This window comes from Buteo buteo, chromosome 3 (assembly GCF_964188355.1).
Source record: "Buteo buteo chromosome 3, bButBut1.hap1.1, whole genome shotgun sequence".
NCBI lineage: Eukaryota > Metazoa > Chordata > Aves > Accipitriformes > Accipitridae > Buteo > Buteo buteo.
In genome coordinates, this window is record NC_134173.1 from 41,097,924 (window position 1) to 41,115,590 (window position 17,667).

The 17,667-nt window shown below is 40.2% G+C and overlaps 1 protein-coding gene across 2 annotated transcripts in view; it reads right to left on the minus strand.

The window, feature by feature from the left end:
• CPA6 (carboxypeptidase A6) overlaps positions 1-17,667 on the minus strand; it is an 85,399-nt gene that overhangs the window by 16,000 nt on the left and 51,732 nt on the right. For both annotated transcript variants that reach the window (XM_075024343.1, XM_075024342.1), the window contains 4 exons: positions 17,355-17,479; positions 13,729-13,843; positions 12,713-12,814; positions 11,766-11,870 (listed from right to left, as the gene is read on the minus strand). In XM_075024343.1, the coding sequence (XP_074880444.1) occupies positions 11,766-11,870; positions 12,713-12,814; positions 13,729-13,843; positions 17,355-17,434 (402 nt within the window). In that variant the 5' untranslated portion in view covers positions 17,435-17,479. The remainder of the gene's footprint in view (positions 1-11,765; positions 11,871-12,712; positions 12,815-13,728; positions 13,844-17,354; positions 17,480-17,667) is intronic.

A 17,667-nucleotide genomic window follows, 5' to 3' on the forward strand; every position in this document is an offset into this window, starting at 1 on the left:
AAATTTGCAAATAGTGACATAGTGGAAATATTTTAATAAAGACTTTTTAACGTTCAATATGTTTTAAATCCTGTGAAGAATACATTTTTCTTGCTAGGTAAAAGCAACACCAATTAAAAACTGAACCAAAACATAAACTTCAAAATGCCGAGCACCCTTACATTTTTTAAAGCTTCTCTGTGTTATTTTAATGCCTGCTGTCAGTGACAAAATACTAGGAGAGACTTCAGAAAACATTATAGTCCACCGTAATACTCTTCAAAATTTTAAGTCTTAAAGTTGATTTAGAGCCAATTATGTCAATCATTCAATTCTGTTCTTTAAAGCATATATGGTTTATCTTAACACTTTGGTTACCCTTTTAGAGTAGCATTTTGTTAAAAATGTAATGGACCTGGTGCAGCTTTCTTCTTCATGGCAAGTAAGAGTGTAGATGGTGTAACCTGGTGTAAGTGAGATGATATTCACTCTTTCTCCTGAAAATATTTTGTCCTTCATACTATTTTTATCTGGCAATTTTATTTGATACATGTAATCAGGCAACACAGGCTGTATAATCTTACCTCCCTTAACAGCGAGGTCTTTGGCAATGTGCCTCACAGTTACTAAGGTGTGTCCTTGCTGGAGCAAAGCCCAAAATTTGCCTTTTGTGACGTGACTCAATTCCTCTGAAAAACAACCATGCAAACCACTCCCCCCCCCCCCCCCCAACAGTGTAGAAATATTTTCCCTTCACTATGACACAAGCAAGATGAATATAAACCATTAGTGAATTAACTGCATTGTAGTTTGCACAGAGCGCTCAGAATACAAAGTAACGTGACTTTACATGGCTTGATTCTGCTTCCCCATCATGCAATCAATAGCAGCTTTGCTGCTGAATGCACAGAGAGCCAGACTGGCCCAATAAATGCTGAATAGTGTTATTAGTGAATGAACAGATGATACAGGAACCCTGCCAACACCATGCAAGCAATCTGCCTGGGGGATGGGGGAAAGGACCAATGATTAATAGGAGGGGGCTCGATCATCTGGATCAGCAGAGTGGTGGTTGTTGATAGAGCTATGCCAGCTTAGACTGGCTGAGGATCTGGTCCATAGGAAATTTAATTTGGGGGATGAAGTGAACAAAAGAGCTATATCGTAAACTGCCAAGGCAATAAAAGGCAAGAGTCTAAAATGGATTTAGGATGCAGTTGGGCTTTTTATAAAGTAAGGGGATTGACTGAGAAGGACAAAGCAAGGAGACAGGGTTGAGAGAAACTCTGAAATTGCAGTTGAGCTTAATAACAATTTGCTGTCCCACAATTAATTATTATTAAATTTAAGGTAACAATCAGCTTTTGCTGTTTCTGGTTTTGAATTAAACAGTCACACTGAATTAAACAGTTACTATTTTAGCATAGGGAATTGACTCCTTTGCTGTTCTACCAGAAATTGCACAAAAAGACTTCCAACAAACAGGATTAACTCTTCCATGCCATTATTAAGGTATCAGTTAAAACATCCTTTCTGACAGTAACATACAATGTTTTACTATTGTCTGTACTTCTTACACTTTAGCAGGGTGACACTATCTGCCATTCAGGCCTTCATTGCCGCTTTATCAGTTTGGCAAGTTAGCAGATAGCTCTGTCTCTGTACTTGGAAGCAGTACATCTTTTTATCTCCATTTTCCCTTTTACTGCTAGTGTCCTGCTTTGGCACTCAAATCACAAGCAGAGTGGTAAGCCTGTTATTAAGGCTAAGATACAACCGAGTATCTAAAAACAAAAAGGGTCAAATTTTCAAGGCTGAAGCTTGAGCTGTGTCTGATTTATTTTTTTTTAACACCAAGCAAGATCTTCCTTCCTCTTTGGGAGCATTTCCCACAGTAGGAACCCAGCAACAGCAACTGAAAAAGATGAGTGTGCTGCAACTACTCCGCAGCACTCAGAAGAGAGCCCTTAAAAAGAGTGTGAAAAGAAGGACCTGCAGGATCCCAAAGCCTTGCTTATGCTGCTACTTAAGGATGCAAACGGAGAAGTCGCTGAAGCAGAAAAGAGGCAGAGGGATGATGGCATGATTGACATGTTAGAGAAACAAACAGCAGTTCCAAGAAGCTTGTGCAAGGCTGGGACCACCCAAGCAATTGCAGGATATTGTGGGGAAGAAGCTGCATAGTTACACAGTTCTTAGTGGAAATAGGAGACACAATTTCTTGGTTCCATTCTGAGAGGTACTACATAAAAACACCTCATAGGTCCCAAATAAGTCAAGGACTGTCTAGCAGAGAAAGGAAAGGCCTGAGTTATTCTAAAGCACTGTGAATACTCTGAAAGGGGCAACACAAATGTCTCTACTAGTAATTGTATGAAATTAAGGCCCACCAAGTTGGTGGAGACCCCCCCCCCCCAAGATGTCTACCACAGAAAAATGTAGTTCTTGACTTTTACGACCTAGTTATGTTGGTCCAGGGTAGTACATATTGAGGGCAACCCGACAGAACATTTGAATACATTTTTTAATTACAATGTTGAGACACAGTTAGATAATTGAGATGCAAACCATTGCTTGTAAGTCCATTTCTGGAACAACTACATTGTCCAACACAGAATTTTTTCACAGTCCTTTCTCATGCTCAGTAGTGTTTCTGCATATCAGTAGTTTCACTGAGGCCCTAATTACTCAGCATCATCATACAGGAGTGGACCGCTAAAATATAAAGAAGATTTTTTTCTCTAGGGCAAGTAATATGTTGGAAGAACAATGTGAATTCTCTTCATGCCTTAAAGAAGAACATACCCAACAGCTTAAAAGCCTTCACAGGGTAGAATTTGAATGTCCTAGTGATTAATAGTTACATAGGAGTTTGCACTAGCAAGTGTCATTGAAGAATTCCTACTACAGGCACAACACAGCTGCAGGGTTACCTTCATTTTATCAAGATGTATACACATTGTGAAAAATGAATAGCTGCAAGCAAAATGAAAGTAATTTTTACCTTCATAAGATCATGGGTAGGCAGAAAGATGCAGCTGGGTAGCTGAAAGTGCACAAGAGAAATAATGCAGTACTTTGGTTTGGAAAACTGGAAACCATTTTAACTGTTTTTTTGCCATCATGAAGATGTCACAGCAAAGGAAAGCACCTTCTCTAACTGTCTTACTGTTGAATAGAACCTGGGAAAATCCACCATGGACCAAAAGAGAAAGAAATACGGCACAGTTTAAAAATGGTTTGCCACAGCTGTTTTTAAAGCAATGCATCACATGCCTCGTTGTGGTGATTCCATGGTACTGCACTCCATGTTTTTGGCATTGGCTTAGCTTTTATCCATTAAAAGAAAAAGCGTCACAACTGAGGGCCCTATCCGGGAAACTCTTGTTGGTAGTGTTCACTGCTACTTTATTTTCCTTTCCCTTAGAAGTGGTGCACATTAGTAATCTCTGTTTTCAGTAGCGAGGACGTGTTGGAGAGGTGCAGATCCTCAGAGTGAAGTGGGATATAAGATGGCTGCCAAAATAACTGAACTCATTCAGAACTGAACCAGCTGTGGAGTGGAGGGGGATGTTGAGTAGAAGCAGAAACTACACACACACAGGTGTGATTACTGCACAGAAACTTCAAATGGCCGGAACAGCATTTGGAGAATGAAAAAAATCATGAAGATAAAACAGATTCTGCATTTGTACCAGCACTTCTTGCTGTTGAAAGGCTGATGAATGAGGTACTGAGTGAAGAGGCTGGAAGAGGTGATCTCTCTGATGGAGGGAAAACAAATAGTGCTTCAGGCAGAAGCCCTGACAGAGAAGAATGAGTTAGCTAAAGATAAGTAAGGCTGAGTGTTTCAAATATAGATGCTGCAGGATAAAACAGATGGATTTTTCCTCCAGATAATGGATATATAGGGAGCACTCAGAGAAGTCAATTTTTTTCTGAGGTTAGGCAGCTAAAAAGACAGCTGGGGAGACTAGAGTCTGGCAAACAATAAAAATTAACCTCCAATGATTGCATTGCATTTAATGGAAGAGCTGCAGAGCATTTGTGGAGAGATCTGTCACCAGGTGACTGGTCCTTCAAGGTGAAAAAAGCCCAGTCTTCACAGTGGCATCATCACTGGCAGCTGTGAAGGAGGCTGCAGGGGGCCAAGGTACAGCCCTTAGAAACTTCTGGCCTTCCTAAAACAAGGGTGTACTAAAAATTGATGAACAGGAGGAAAAAACAGATAGGAAGATTTCACAGAGCAAGAAGATGCGATGGTTTAAAGAGTAACAAAAAATGTCAAGTCAAACTAACATCAGCTGAAGAGCTTTAGCTGAAGGGAACAGACCTTGGAAAGAAGAAATGTATCCAGCTAAAAGGTGAAAGGAAAAAGCTACAGGTACAGCATTTGTTTTGGCCTTGCATGCTTCTGATTCACTTTGTAATATTTCAAATGATTTCAAAAGCTCTTCAGGTTTCTCTGAGCCAGCAGTCAAAGATATGTTAAGAACAGTTGTGTATCTGTCCCCAGGAACAGGAGTGGCATAAATGTGGCATAAATATAGGGAGAGGCAATCAGGCCCTTGCTTTCTTTCCTCTATGGTTCAAAACTTCTGCTTGGAGAACTCCAAAAAAAGGAGCTGGAAAGCCTATCATAGGAAGTGAACTAACTACGTTGTCTCAAAGAATAACTAAATACAGGTGTAAGGAGCATCCTTTAAATTAATATTAGTCTGAAATCCTGCATTGTGGGAACATGGCATTTCAGATGTACCTGTTCAAAAGACTTAAGTCTGTTGACAAGTGTTAGGTCAAGCATATAATCTTTAACAAACGTAAGTGTGTTGCTTCACATAACTATCTTACAGACTCCCAAGATCAGACTATTTCTGAAGTGGGTGAAAAACTGGTATCTGAATTTCATAATCAGCCAGTATTTTGAGGCTCTGGTAGTTATGGATAGCAAGGGGAAATAAATTTTCTGAATCCTAAAGGATTACCAGTTTTGATGGAGTTCAGCAAGACCCAGATATCATCCATAAAGAGAAGGTGTTTTCCTGACAGTGTGGACTTCAGCACTGGAATGAATGACTGAGCGCTGCTCTGACTGTTGATGCAGCATATTGCAGATGTTTTGTCCATCAGGACACAGACTATGGAATTTTGCAGAATGAGTATAAGTGCTACACTGGCTTTCAGCAGATCTTAAAGTAGGAATACTTATAGCTTTATGGCCTTCTGACCACATAGCCTGCATGGCACAGAAGAGCCAACCCTTTTTAACACCGACACTGTCTGGGTCTCCTGCTTGGACCTGTGTCTGATTGCACTGTTGTCCTTATTCAGTTCTATATATGTGTATGTGGTGTTATTTTAGGTATCCTGTCTTTACAGTCAAGCACTTCATAAACATTCCTGAGGAAGAATCTGAGGTCCTAAACCCTGCAAAATTCCTGGTAAAGACTGATCTCTGGGGCCAGGTCCACAAGCCTAATAGCTGGCTAATTGGCAGTATGCATTCCATATGCATCCACAAGGTGACTCATAAATCAGTCTCAAGCTTAGAATAGTGGGGGCAGGTGTTGCCATTTTGCATCTTGGACAGTCTGTGTGTCTCTCTTAGCTCATTATTATGGAGTGAAAAGACAGGATTCAGGCCTGGTTTTGGCAGCAATCAGTACCAAAGTTAGCATTTAAAAAAAGGCCCACAGCCTCTAACTTCTTTTCCTGGGGTCACCTCTCTGCTCCCTGGGTGCACGATGAAGCACAAACACATCACCTTGAATAATTTGGGAACTCATATAACTGGGATCATAGAACACCCACATTTCAGAATTTGGACTTTCAGCCACACATCTCACAAATTAAAGCATACAGAGCATACTGATATTCTTTTCAGATTTGGGATTCTTCTGAGATGAGACAGCTATTATGGCCCATCTTTAAAGGATGATATAGTGCTGCAGGATGAGCAGGGCTTCAGAGGTGCAGATTTGGATTCCTCTACTATACAGCTCCTTTCCAGTGGGCCTGTGGATAGGGGTGAGGGAACATTCATGGATAGTCTAGCAAGGTCAGTGCCCAAACTAAACTTATCAAGTCACCTTGATCAAATCCAGAAAGCTCAGAAGTAATTCTGAACATTTTTTCAGCAAAGACTTTAGATATTGGCTAGGTTCTGGCCCAGAAGAAGCAGATGGTAGCACTGCTCATTCAGGAAAAATACCCACAACAGTCTCACATTAAAGAAAAGTGGCTATGCGCAATGCAATGTAAGCTGACACACATTCAAAGAATAATAATACTATTTTGAGGAAAGTCCTCAAGATTTAAACATCTGAAAAATATAAGAGCCTAGGGAGTCTATGGAAGAGCATGCTACAGTTCACATTTGAGATGCAGATATACTGAAACCTGTCAACACATGTTAATTTTCCTTTTTTCCTAAAAAGGCCCACTTTTGAGGATGGGAGAAGAGGGTAATGGTGTAATTTACTTTGTTTCCAAAGTGTGAGGCTATTTGCACCTTCATTCCAGGCCCCAGTGAGGCCGCTCCCTTAGCGGGATGCACTTGATCTTAATGGATGTTCCCCTTACAGTTGCCATTAGATTGTTAGAACATTTTGTCAAGAAGTACAATCAGTGCTTCCTTCTTGAAGGTTTTTAATTACATTTCTTGTAGTTTCTAATCTAGAAATACAAATTCCTGCATCAGAAACAAAGAACTGTGCATCTTAAAGTCACATCTCTTGTGTGTTGTTTTCTGAAAATGTTGTATGAATGACATTTCAAGGTTATACACCATTGACATGGATCAAATGGCAGCATTTACTAGAGGGAAGAAAGTCAAACCAGATGTAATGGGAATCCTCATCTGCTTCCACTAAAACTGAAACAGAATCTAGTTTTGATGTTAATTTGAATAGCAGCCTGTGAACCAAATTTCAGATTTTTAAAACAATGGCAAAATGCTAAATTTGAGGTCTGGATAATTTGATATCTGAATTCTGCTTCTCCTCTCACAATTGCACACCCAATGAAGAAGAGTTAAATGTTCTTATTTAACACATATACATATGTAATTGTACTTTTGCAAGAAGTCTATAGGTTTTGCTTCTTTGTTTCTATGAGGGCTATTTAATTTTGGATAAAGACATGTTATGTCTGATAAACAAATTTTGTTTCTAAAGCCTACTGCTTTCTACAAAGTAATAACACATAACAGAGTCCCTTTCTTTCCAGCTTGTAATATTTACTAACACATTTTGATGTATGATTAGATCCCGTGTGGTCTTTCTAAAAATCTAGGCTAATAAACCTTTTTTCCCCCTAAATCTTTTGCTGTGGACACAAATTCTGGGTTACATTAAATTAACTTATCTTTGCAGGTTGCCTTCCAAGTAGTCCACATGTAATCAGTTCTGTTTCCTTGTACGGTTCCTCTTGCTTCCCTGCTCCACCACAGGTCTCTTAATATGTTCACTCTCAGGGCCTTTTTCCACCTCTTTCCACCTGAGTAAGGCTTGAAGTTGGGTGGAACTCCACTGTAACCTAACTGGTATTCTACTACAATACTGGTGCAGACGCTTCTCTGTGGCTCGTTAGCTGGTACCTAAAGCTCTGATCCTGTGTGCGCAGGGCGTCCCATTTCTTGACTTGAAATTCAATGACCATGAGGTAGGGTTTGTCAGAGGCCACCAGTATTGCTAAATCTGGTAGAACATCTGATTATCTTTAGCTGAGAGACTACAGGCATTCAAGGATGCCTTCTGCAGAAACAAAAACTGACGTTATTAACACCAGACCTATGGAATACAGAGCCAAGGCTAAAGCTCATGCTGGAGTAGATTATAATAAAAAAACCAGACAAAAACCCCAACCCCCCCAACCAAACAATAGTCTTTGCTCTCCTTTTGTTTGTTTCAAAATGTGAGTAGGCTGGTTTTGTACTTTCAATTATATTATCCCATAATGCAAAACCCTTTCCTGTGCGTTCTCTTTCTGTTTTTAATCTTTAACTTCTATATCTTTCTCCCTTTTTCTCTAGTTCATATGTTCTTTTTCTCTAACTATTGTATTTGCCCAAATACAGAACAAGCCTGCATAGCAGGTAGCCTCTTGCCTTCCCACGCTCTAGCCTCACACCCTCACTTCCCAAGTCTGATCTGCCTGAGTCTGCTTTGTATTTCTAGATAGACGGGAGCTGGGTCCTGCTAAGCTGAACAGCTCCAGATGCTCTGTAGAAAGCGGGGAGCCACTGACTATACCCTATGGGAGATGGTGTCTCCTGTTGCTTGCAGCAAATTCAGTGGCACTCAAGAGCTGCTGCTTCCAGAGGCACAAGCAAGATACTGAGTGTTCCCAAGCTGGATGGGAATATCTGGTGAAGTTTGCAGCACCCGGTCTTGAGCCTGAATGTTAAGTGACATTCACACATAGAGGCTGCTTTCTAAGCTAACTGACTTGAAAAGCCTAGTTGTACACAGGAGTATGGATACCTCAATAAAAACAAGTGACAGAGATCACAGGGTGAAGTGAAAGCTCGATAAAATATTTCAGGCTGCCTGCACAGTAAAGGGATGCGCATATGCTGTTCCTGCTAGAAAAGAAGCTAACATCACATAAATCCAGCATTTCTTTTTGCTTGCCTTAAATCAATGGGCTTGTGGTGCTATTCCTTAGAGTCAACAAACATGCCAGGAAAAATCTGTTTCCAAGCTGACTGCCCTTTCTCAGAACTGCCTGTAAGCGCCAAGGAGGATGGAAAGTGGGCTGCTGGGCTGCAGAGGTGCTTAAGGGAGGAGTTTGCCAGCAAAAGAGAATTGCAGAGTTTGAAGCATGGAGAGGCCTTCAGTTTTCCTAGAGTTCTTGCTAAAAATGTCTAATTCATTTAATGAGAAAAGCTATATCCTAAACCAAACAATCTAATCATCTTGTCTCTCCTCCTCTCCCAGTCATTTTTAATATAATGATGGAGACTGTGAGCATAATGTATTCTTATCCTGATGCTTTTTGCTTTAATGCTGGGTTGAAATACTGCTCTAAGGAAAGAAGAAAATATATGTCATTTGTGAACAAAGGCAATGCACGACTGAGATGGGCACACAAAGGTGCTACATTCTTGTAGTCTCAAGGAACTCCACAGAAACATTCTTTAATCTAGGAAAATGCTTTTACATAGTTAGCGAAACAGTCTTACTAGCAAGCTACTCTCCAAGGATCTCAGGTAACAACCAGAAGGTTTTTATATACACATACACAGCCTATATTCTGCCATAAGCGCTACAGAGAAACCTTGTGATTTTTACCTTGCTGCCACATTGTATAGTGCTTTACGGGAAAACCTTGGTGAGGAAGATGTACTTGAGAAATAGGCTTTCCCACCAGTGCCTGTCTGTCCCAAACATCCTCCTTCCTTACTGTAGTGTGTTCTCCTGCGTAGGAAAGCTGCTCAGAAATAGTTGCAAGTTTGTTCATCTTTACACTAACAGAAGTCCTAATAAGAAGACACACCATCATTGCACACTGATCAGCTCCTGGATCTTTTAGCCTATCCATGCATCTGCAGCCATGCTGACGGGCTCACCCAAGTTGTAGTGGCCCCATTATTTCTGTACTTGCCTTATATACTGCTGTGACTTCTGAGGGAAGGCCACACATGCTTATATGATCATCTCAGCTAACGCATTAGGGTGTTGATGATGCAGAAGTTTACTCTCATGAAGGGACTTATAGGGCCAGGATCTTTCTGCTGAGTTGAGAGATCCCAGAAAATCAAAGGCAGATCCTTTAAATCAGAGGAGGTATTAATACATTGTAGAATTCCACAGTGATGGGGTGGAAGAGAAGTGAGAAAATTGTGTGTTTATAGGAAGACACTTGCAAAAAAAAAGTTGCACCCCTTATTTTGTGAAAAAAATGGTATGCAAAATACTCAAAGCATATGCGTTGGATTTTTTTAAGCCTTCTTTGACTTCTGTAAATTGCATTGCAAAGTAGTCTCCACTGTGCAGGTAATATCCCATCTTGAACAAAAGTTTGTTGGCTAAGGGGAAATGTCAAAATCCTGCAAACACATCATGCATCTGAAATGAATCCCAAAGTAGAAGAGATTAAATGCTGATATAAAAAAAAAAAAAAAGAGGTACTGGAGAAGTGGCAAATGGATGGATATGAAGGCTAAACCCTAGATATCAAAGATAAAGGGAGTATAAATCTAGTAAGATAGGATCAGAGAAACATTGGAGGAACCACTTGATATTCAGAGAATATGAAGTCTATCATTTTGGGTGAAATCTGTCCATGAAGAAGAGCCACCAGATCAATACCTGGCTCTGAGCCTGTTGTCACCAGCAGAATTTTGGTTTTTTTGATCGTGGGTCAATTTACACGACACCAGGCCTGCTGGCAACAGACAGGGTACACCTGTCTCAAAGGGGGAAAAGGATCTTTGCACAGGAGTTAGTAGGGCTCAGTGAAAGAGCTTTAAACTAGATTTGAAGGGGGGAAGGGATAAAACCAAGTTCGCCCTGGGTGAACACACTTGTCTAGAGACAAGCCTGGGGGCAGCATGCCAGTGTTTGAGGAATGGTGTGCTAGCGAGGTCCTTTGGTCTGCTGTCTCAATGGAGGTAAGGGATGGAGGCCCATGCGGCAGCAAAGACACAAGGGTTATTGATGTGTTAGAAAACACAGAAGTGCCTGAGAATGGTCATGTAGGAATCAGGGCTTCTCCCGCACAAAACGGTGGCAGGATCAGTAGCCCAGCTGAAGTGCATCTACACCAGTGCACGCAGCATAGGCAACAAACAGGAGGAGCTGGAAGCCATTGTGCAGCAGGAAAACTATGATATGGTTGCCATCATGGAAACATGGTGGGATGACTCGCACAACAGGAGTGCTGCAACGGATGGCCATAAACTCTTCCGAAGGGATAGGCAAGGAAGGAGAGGCAGGGGGGTAGCGCTATATGTTAGGGAGTGTTTTGATCATCTAATGATGGTGACAATAGGGAGGCTGAGGGGAGACTTTATCACTCTCTACAACTACCTGAAAGAAGGTTGTAGCAAGGTGGGTGTTGGTCTCTTCTCCCAAGTAACAAGTGAAAGGACGAGAGGAAATGGCCTCAAGTTGCACCAGGGGAGGTTTAGATTGGATATTAGGAAACATTTCTTCACCAAAAGAGTTATCAAGCATTGGAACAGGCTGCCCAGGGAAGTGGTTGAGTCACCATCCCTGGAGGTATTCGAAAGACATGTAGACGTGGTGCTTAGGGACATGGTTTAGTGGTGGACTTGGTAGTGTGAGGTTAACAGTTGGACTTTGGGTCCAACTGTTGATCTTAAGGGTCTTTTCCAACCTGAATGATTCTATGATTCTATTCTAAGATTCCATGATATTGGCTTACTATTCCTATGGAATTACACACAAGAGAAATGTCTTAATCTAAGTCCTTAAAGCAAAGATATTGCTGAACTGATGTGAGGCAGTACACACTGGCACTGATTTACCTGGACCGTTACCAGAACTACAATCTTCACATTTTTAGGTCTTGGAATAAAATCCTACTTCATACCTCTGCCAGTATGTGCCAGCATATTTTTGTCCTGTGCCTAGCTGTGTCTGGCTGTCACTGCCAGCTTCGTTTATCAAGCACTTAAGTGTTCTACAAATAAAAAATAAAAAAAGCGGTATAATAGCTAGTTATTTTTCTTATTAATAATATGTTAGATCAGTTATAGCAAAAACTCAATGTTTATTGAACTGAAGGAACCGCATGACTGTAAATAGTTAAACACTTACTTCTTTCACAAACCACTGGCAAAAGGCAGGGCCAATCCACTCTCTTGCATGTATCCCACAGTCTATCCAGACAGCTTTCTTGTAGGGCCGTGATCTTTTACCTAACTTGAAGTGTGAATATTCATAGAAATATCAATAGGTCTCATGACATTAGTGAAACACAATAATGAGAAAATACTAGAATGTTAGAAACACTAAACCATTTTGAATTTCCTCATATAAAGGAACATGAATTTATTGTTTTCAAAGGTACGGCCAAGATGATACACAGGTATGCCAAGATAATGAAGCTGACCTATGGGAAAAAAATTACAGGAAAAGTGAGATCTGTCAATTTCTCTTTTATGAGGAATGATATCCTTAAATATCACATGGAGCAGGGTGAGGAAAAACAATGCTACATGAATAGCCTGATGCAGAATCAAATTTTCAGAACTCTGCAACAGCAGGTGAAAAGAAAGTACAATAAAAGTAAAATTTTTTTTGCATCTTGCCGACACCCTCTAATTTGTGGTCCTAATAATGTGAGTTGAGAGTGCACAGCCCTGGAATTTTGTCAGTAGCTAAGGAGGAAGCATATGTGGCACGTGCTGAGAAGGACTCGAGAGTCCTCTGGGGCCCCTCTCCAGCACAACTGCTTTCCAAGTTGTCTGTAAACACAAAACTTTCCAATTCCCTTAAATCCAAATCCTGCTAATTGAACTTGTCCAGTAATCTATCTCCATGCATATCCAATCCAAGTAAACAGGATTTGGCTTTTAGTTTTCCAGCTTTTTATTTTTTTTCTTCATTAAAGATGACATTGAGAGAGATACTTAGATCTTAGAAACTCATCCTTAGGAAACACTGTTAACCTGAGTCTCCAGTGTACATGCTATAACATAAGTAACAAAGTGTCTGTCCCCAATTCCAGATTTTAGTCTGATTAGTGACTATTTAATCTTTACCTTGAGTACAAACAGTGGTCTGCCTTCATAGGATGTTCCAACAGAGAACATGTGAACAAGATCTGAATGAGTTTTATTCAGATGATGCATCCAACCCTGGATCTGCAAATACAGAAATAAAATTGTCGCTTCAATCTTTGTATTTCATGGGAAGCAACTGTAACACATTTATTAATCTCAGCTCTCGGTCCTCTTTATGTTTTTGGATTTTCCTGTAGTTTTTACTTTTTATGCTTTTTTTTTTTTCGGTTGGTTTGTTTTCACACTTTAATCATCATTGGGCTCTCATAGCTCTATTGGCAGTGGCTGGATGCAGCCTTCAGTCACATGGGATTTTTTTTCCCATTTTAATGTTGGCCATCGAAAATCTGGGGATGGGGCTAATCTGCCATTCCCACTAAATATTAATGGAATGAAGAAAGAAGGTCTCTCAATCTGCCTGTCAGGATACAGAATGGCGAACAGATTGACCTGCAGGACTGAATGCTACCTGCAATATTTTTTTCACAGGCACCAGATCTTATTGAGGTCACCCTCCACGCTCAACCTCGTGACTTTGTTTTGGTGCAGTTTGAAACCATGTATGTGAGCACACCGAAATCAGCAGAAATTATTTACCCCATTATCATCCAGGATAGTATCCCTTATACATAAATTTGTATCTAAGTGTTTTTAAGTCTTTGGGCCTCTTGTGCAAATACTTAAGCATTTGCTCACGTTGCTTACTTAAGTGACTCAGTGAGACTAATCACTCACTGAAATCTCTTATTCCATCAGAGTAAAAGGCCTACTTTAAAAACAAAACTCAGAAGCTGTCAAAAATAGTTACATGTAAAGATAAGCCTTGAATATAAATATTAAAAAATATGTGTTTTCAAGAAGGTGTCTATTTTTGAAGAAGAAACATTCAGAACAGTGTTGAAGATGAACAGGTAACTTGTACAGAGAGTGAAATATTAGCCTTATTAAAAACAACAGTGTAGCAGATAAGAGGAACAATATGAATTTTCACGTACTTCTTCCAGGGAGTGATACACTTCGTAGTTATACGCAGAGAGGGACCTTCGATTCCTATATGACCTCAGCCCAGTTTGGTTTTCTATTGCTTTCTGTAGGTCTGATATGAGAATCCTAGGTAAAAAAAGACAGCAGTATTGCTGAAAAACTGATAGAACACACAAGCTAAAGCAGAACAACAATCACATTTAGAAGTAGTATAGCAGGAGTTAAACCATCCCGATGTTATTTCTTGACAATAGAGTGCTTCAGGCTTATTTGAATATATGCTGCCAGATAAATACTCCAGCTGCTTTGAAATGTAACAGTGCCTTCAAAAAACACAATGAGCTTGTTAAGTGAATAAAACAGAATGATGTAAATAAGGTAGCCAATGTGAAGAAGCCACTTTCACGTGTTTATGGAGTAGCATTTGCTGTCTTCTTTTATAATCCAGTTATACTACATGATCATGGATCTTCAAAAACTGATTTCAAAACCATAAAAAAAATATCTCCTTTTAGGCTTAGAAAAACATGCACATACTTTCTCTTGGGAGTTATTGTACCAGCGTGGAACTTTACTTATACCTACAAGTTGTAGAGGCAAAGCAAAAAAATGAAGAACTTGGTGGCATTATCTTTCTGTCTGAAACATAACAAACAACAAAAAAACAAAAAATCTTGTGTGGTTTGTTGTTTACATGATCTACTCTGCAACAGTTGTTGCCAATTATTTTAAAATAAGTCAGGAAAAACATGAAACAATACTAAGTGAAAATTAAATATGCTTGCATAAAAAGTGAGAGGTTCTTTGCAGTAAGAGCAAAATGCAGAAACAGTGCTATAAGCTTAAAAGTTTCCTGTTTTATGGCAAAACCAAATAATGATACGAATATAAAAATATAATACAGAAAACATCTAAAAAGAATTACATTGAAGAAGTTGGAGCATCTATGCTCTTTCCATCACACCATGGCAGGAGCTGGTAATATTGTCACTGACATCAGTAACAATGTCACTGTAAAACTGAGAGTCATCCTTGTATACCACCTTCTCCTAAAGCATGGCAATGTGTAATCACCATACCACTAATTCATCATTCCTGTAAAACGATGGTCACATGCAACCTTTTGAATCATTGCATTAGCTGCAATGATTGGAAAAAGATGGAAAGAAACTGCATTTACTCTAATCCTAACTCAACTGTGCAGCAGATACCTCAAAGATAATAGGTCTATCTACATATGATATCAAAGTAAAGGTTATCCTCATCTTCAAATGTATTAGTGAAGTAATTGTATAATTAGGAATTACATTGTTCTACACCAGCAGTTTTCATTAAGCAAACTAAGGGCTTATAGTCTTGACTTGCAAATTGCTGTACACTCCAAGACCAGTACTGTAAAGCATTTAAGCCTGTAGTTAGATTAAAGCAGTGGTTTTAGTCAAGTCATTAGGACATCTGATATGTTAAAAAATACTTGCCTGCTTTGCTGAATTCTGATTAGTGTAAGTACCTACCAGGATCAAGTTCTCTTTGTTCACTTTTACAATAATAAATTTAATTTCACAACTCCTGATTGTTTATGTGTCTCTACTCCAAATGAGCTTTGATAATCTTTCTTTATGCTTAAAAGACTGTGTACTCTGTGTGCTTATAACACAAAGGCTCTTAAGTCCCTGAGGTCTGAATATAACCTAAGTGGCTTGGTTGTCAGAGAACTTACGACTGAGGCAATTTGGTGCAGTAAGAGTTTATCTGATGCCTAGCTTGTTTTCGTGACCGTCTTCTCATCATAAAGTCAAACACTGGGACAGATAAGCCTGTCTTATAGGCAAGGGCTAGTCACCTTGCTCATTATTAGGGCTGCTTAATGCTTCCTGTCTTTAGAAATTTGTCATAATTTAGGCAAGCATCACTCTGTCCGGCTGAAGTTTTACATGGTGTTTGCCTCAGATTTTCCAGTTCCAAAAGGGATGTAGCAATAGTTGCAAATGGTGCCTCAAAAATGAAATAAAACAAAAATATTGTGAAAAACAGCCATGAGAAAAGGGTCTGCATGAAACCTTGCCCAGCACCTCAGCCCCTGGGCTGTGGAGCCGCGCTTCAGCTCAGGGCTGTGGTCCCCAGCCCAGCTGCACCGTGGGCACGGCTGTGCCCAGCTGCCCCGCTCCTGCCGCTTCCCGACTATAGCTGTTGCTGCTCTCGTGGCGAGTCCTGCCGGCTCTTGTGGAGTTACAGATGTCAGGAGGCTTGTCAGGACAAAGCGCATGTTCGTCTGAGGCTTTGCAGGGTTTTGCTTCTGATGGCTGGGACCCAGCGGACAAGGAGTCCAAAACGGGCAGTGAGGAGATGAAGAGCGAGAGCAAAGAAACAGTCTGGAGCTGACAAAATGCTGCCCAGCTTCCTTCTAAGTGCACACAACTTGTGTGTCAAATGCCAAAGAGGAAATTTTCCCTGTGGAAAATTAATGTAATGTTGTCCTAGTATTTGTAACACGTTGTTTCAGGTAAACTGCAGAAAGCCTTCACCCCTGCAGTTCTTGCCCTTGCACACTCTGCTCTGCAAAGTAAGTAAAGTTCTTCAAGTACAGGGAGTGTTTATAACACATATAAAATGGCCTTCTGTCATTTCATTAAAGGTGATTACTGTGAGCAGGAACGGCAGCAGACGTGAATACAACTGCTGGGGCACAGTAATTAGGGGATATTTTTTGTATAAGCACAGGAAAACAATTACAGAAATCCCAATCTCATTTTTAAACACAAACAAAACTGAAGCAGCGTTGAACCCACATGAAAGTCACTCTGAACTTCAGCCACCGGGCCTGCGTAATTAATTTCCTTATGTTTGTTTTTGTATTTTTAGAACGAAAAATTAATAAGAGACCATTGTTATAATAAGAATGGAATTTTGATAAGAGTACATATAATACACAATTTGATTTGTGCCATCCTTTTCTGACTGAGAAGTAAGTATAAATAGCCTCACGTAGGGCTTTATTCAGCAAAAGTTTCAGAATTCAAATAACTCATCAGTTGATTATTCAGACACTTAGGCATCTCACTGAAAAGGCTTTAACGACAACAACATTATTCTTGTCTAGTATATCATATTGATAAATATGAAATGATAAGTATACTCTGTCTTGAATGCTTTTAAGGAACGCTATAAATGATATGTGATCCTTAGCTTGTATTTGTTCTGTTTGACTTGCGTTGGGTCACGAGGAATGGAAAGTTATAAAAGAGAACTAGTACATTCCTTTATAATTCATGAGGAAGGCTTGCCTCTGTGTTTGCAGCACACTTGTAAACAAACCTAGCTCCTGTTAAATACAGAGGCAAAGCAGGCTGTAGAATTAGTAATTACCATCCCTCCCTTAACAGATATGATTTCATATACATTGAAAACACTTCAGCTTGACTCCAAAGGAGGACATTTAATTAAAACTGCCTGCCTGTGGGAGATTTTCTGTTCTCCCATTAAAATGGTTGTTTTCTTGGCAATGTCTAGCTGTCTGCCAGTCTAATTGCTATGATGTGGAACGTATTTTTCAAGTGCACTTGGTGTGGCAGATGCAGACCTGCCTTGGAGGCCAGATCTCCGGAGCGAGGCAGAGAAAAGCGAAGCACAGGCTTACATGTACTGGATGTTTGCTTGCTGGAGGTAGGGCAGCAGACTTCGGGACGTGTTCTGGGGTACTCGCACGTCGGTGACCATACCTTCAACGATGTGGAAGGGGCTGCTGGGCTGCCACAGGTCCACCTGTAGTGCAGGAACCAACCTGTAATTCATATGCATTCAGTGTAGGTGGGGAAATCCAGGAGATGGGACGCTTGAAGCTATGTAGGCAAGCACTCTAGGCATGGTATAGATAATAAAACTCTATTGGCTGGTCCAGCTCTATGCTAATGGAGAAGATTTTGAGGAATGATTGCATCCAGCTTACCACA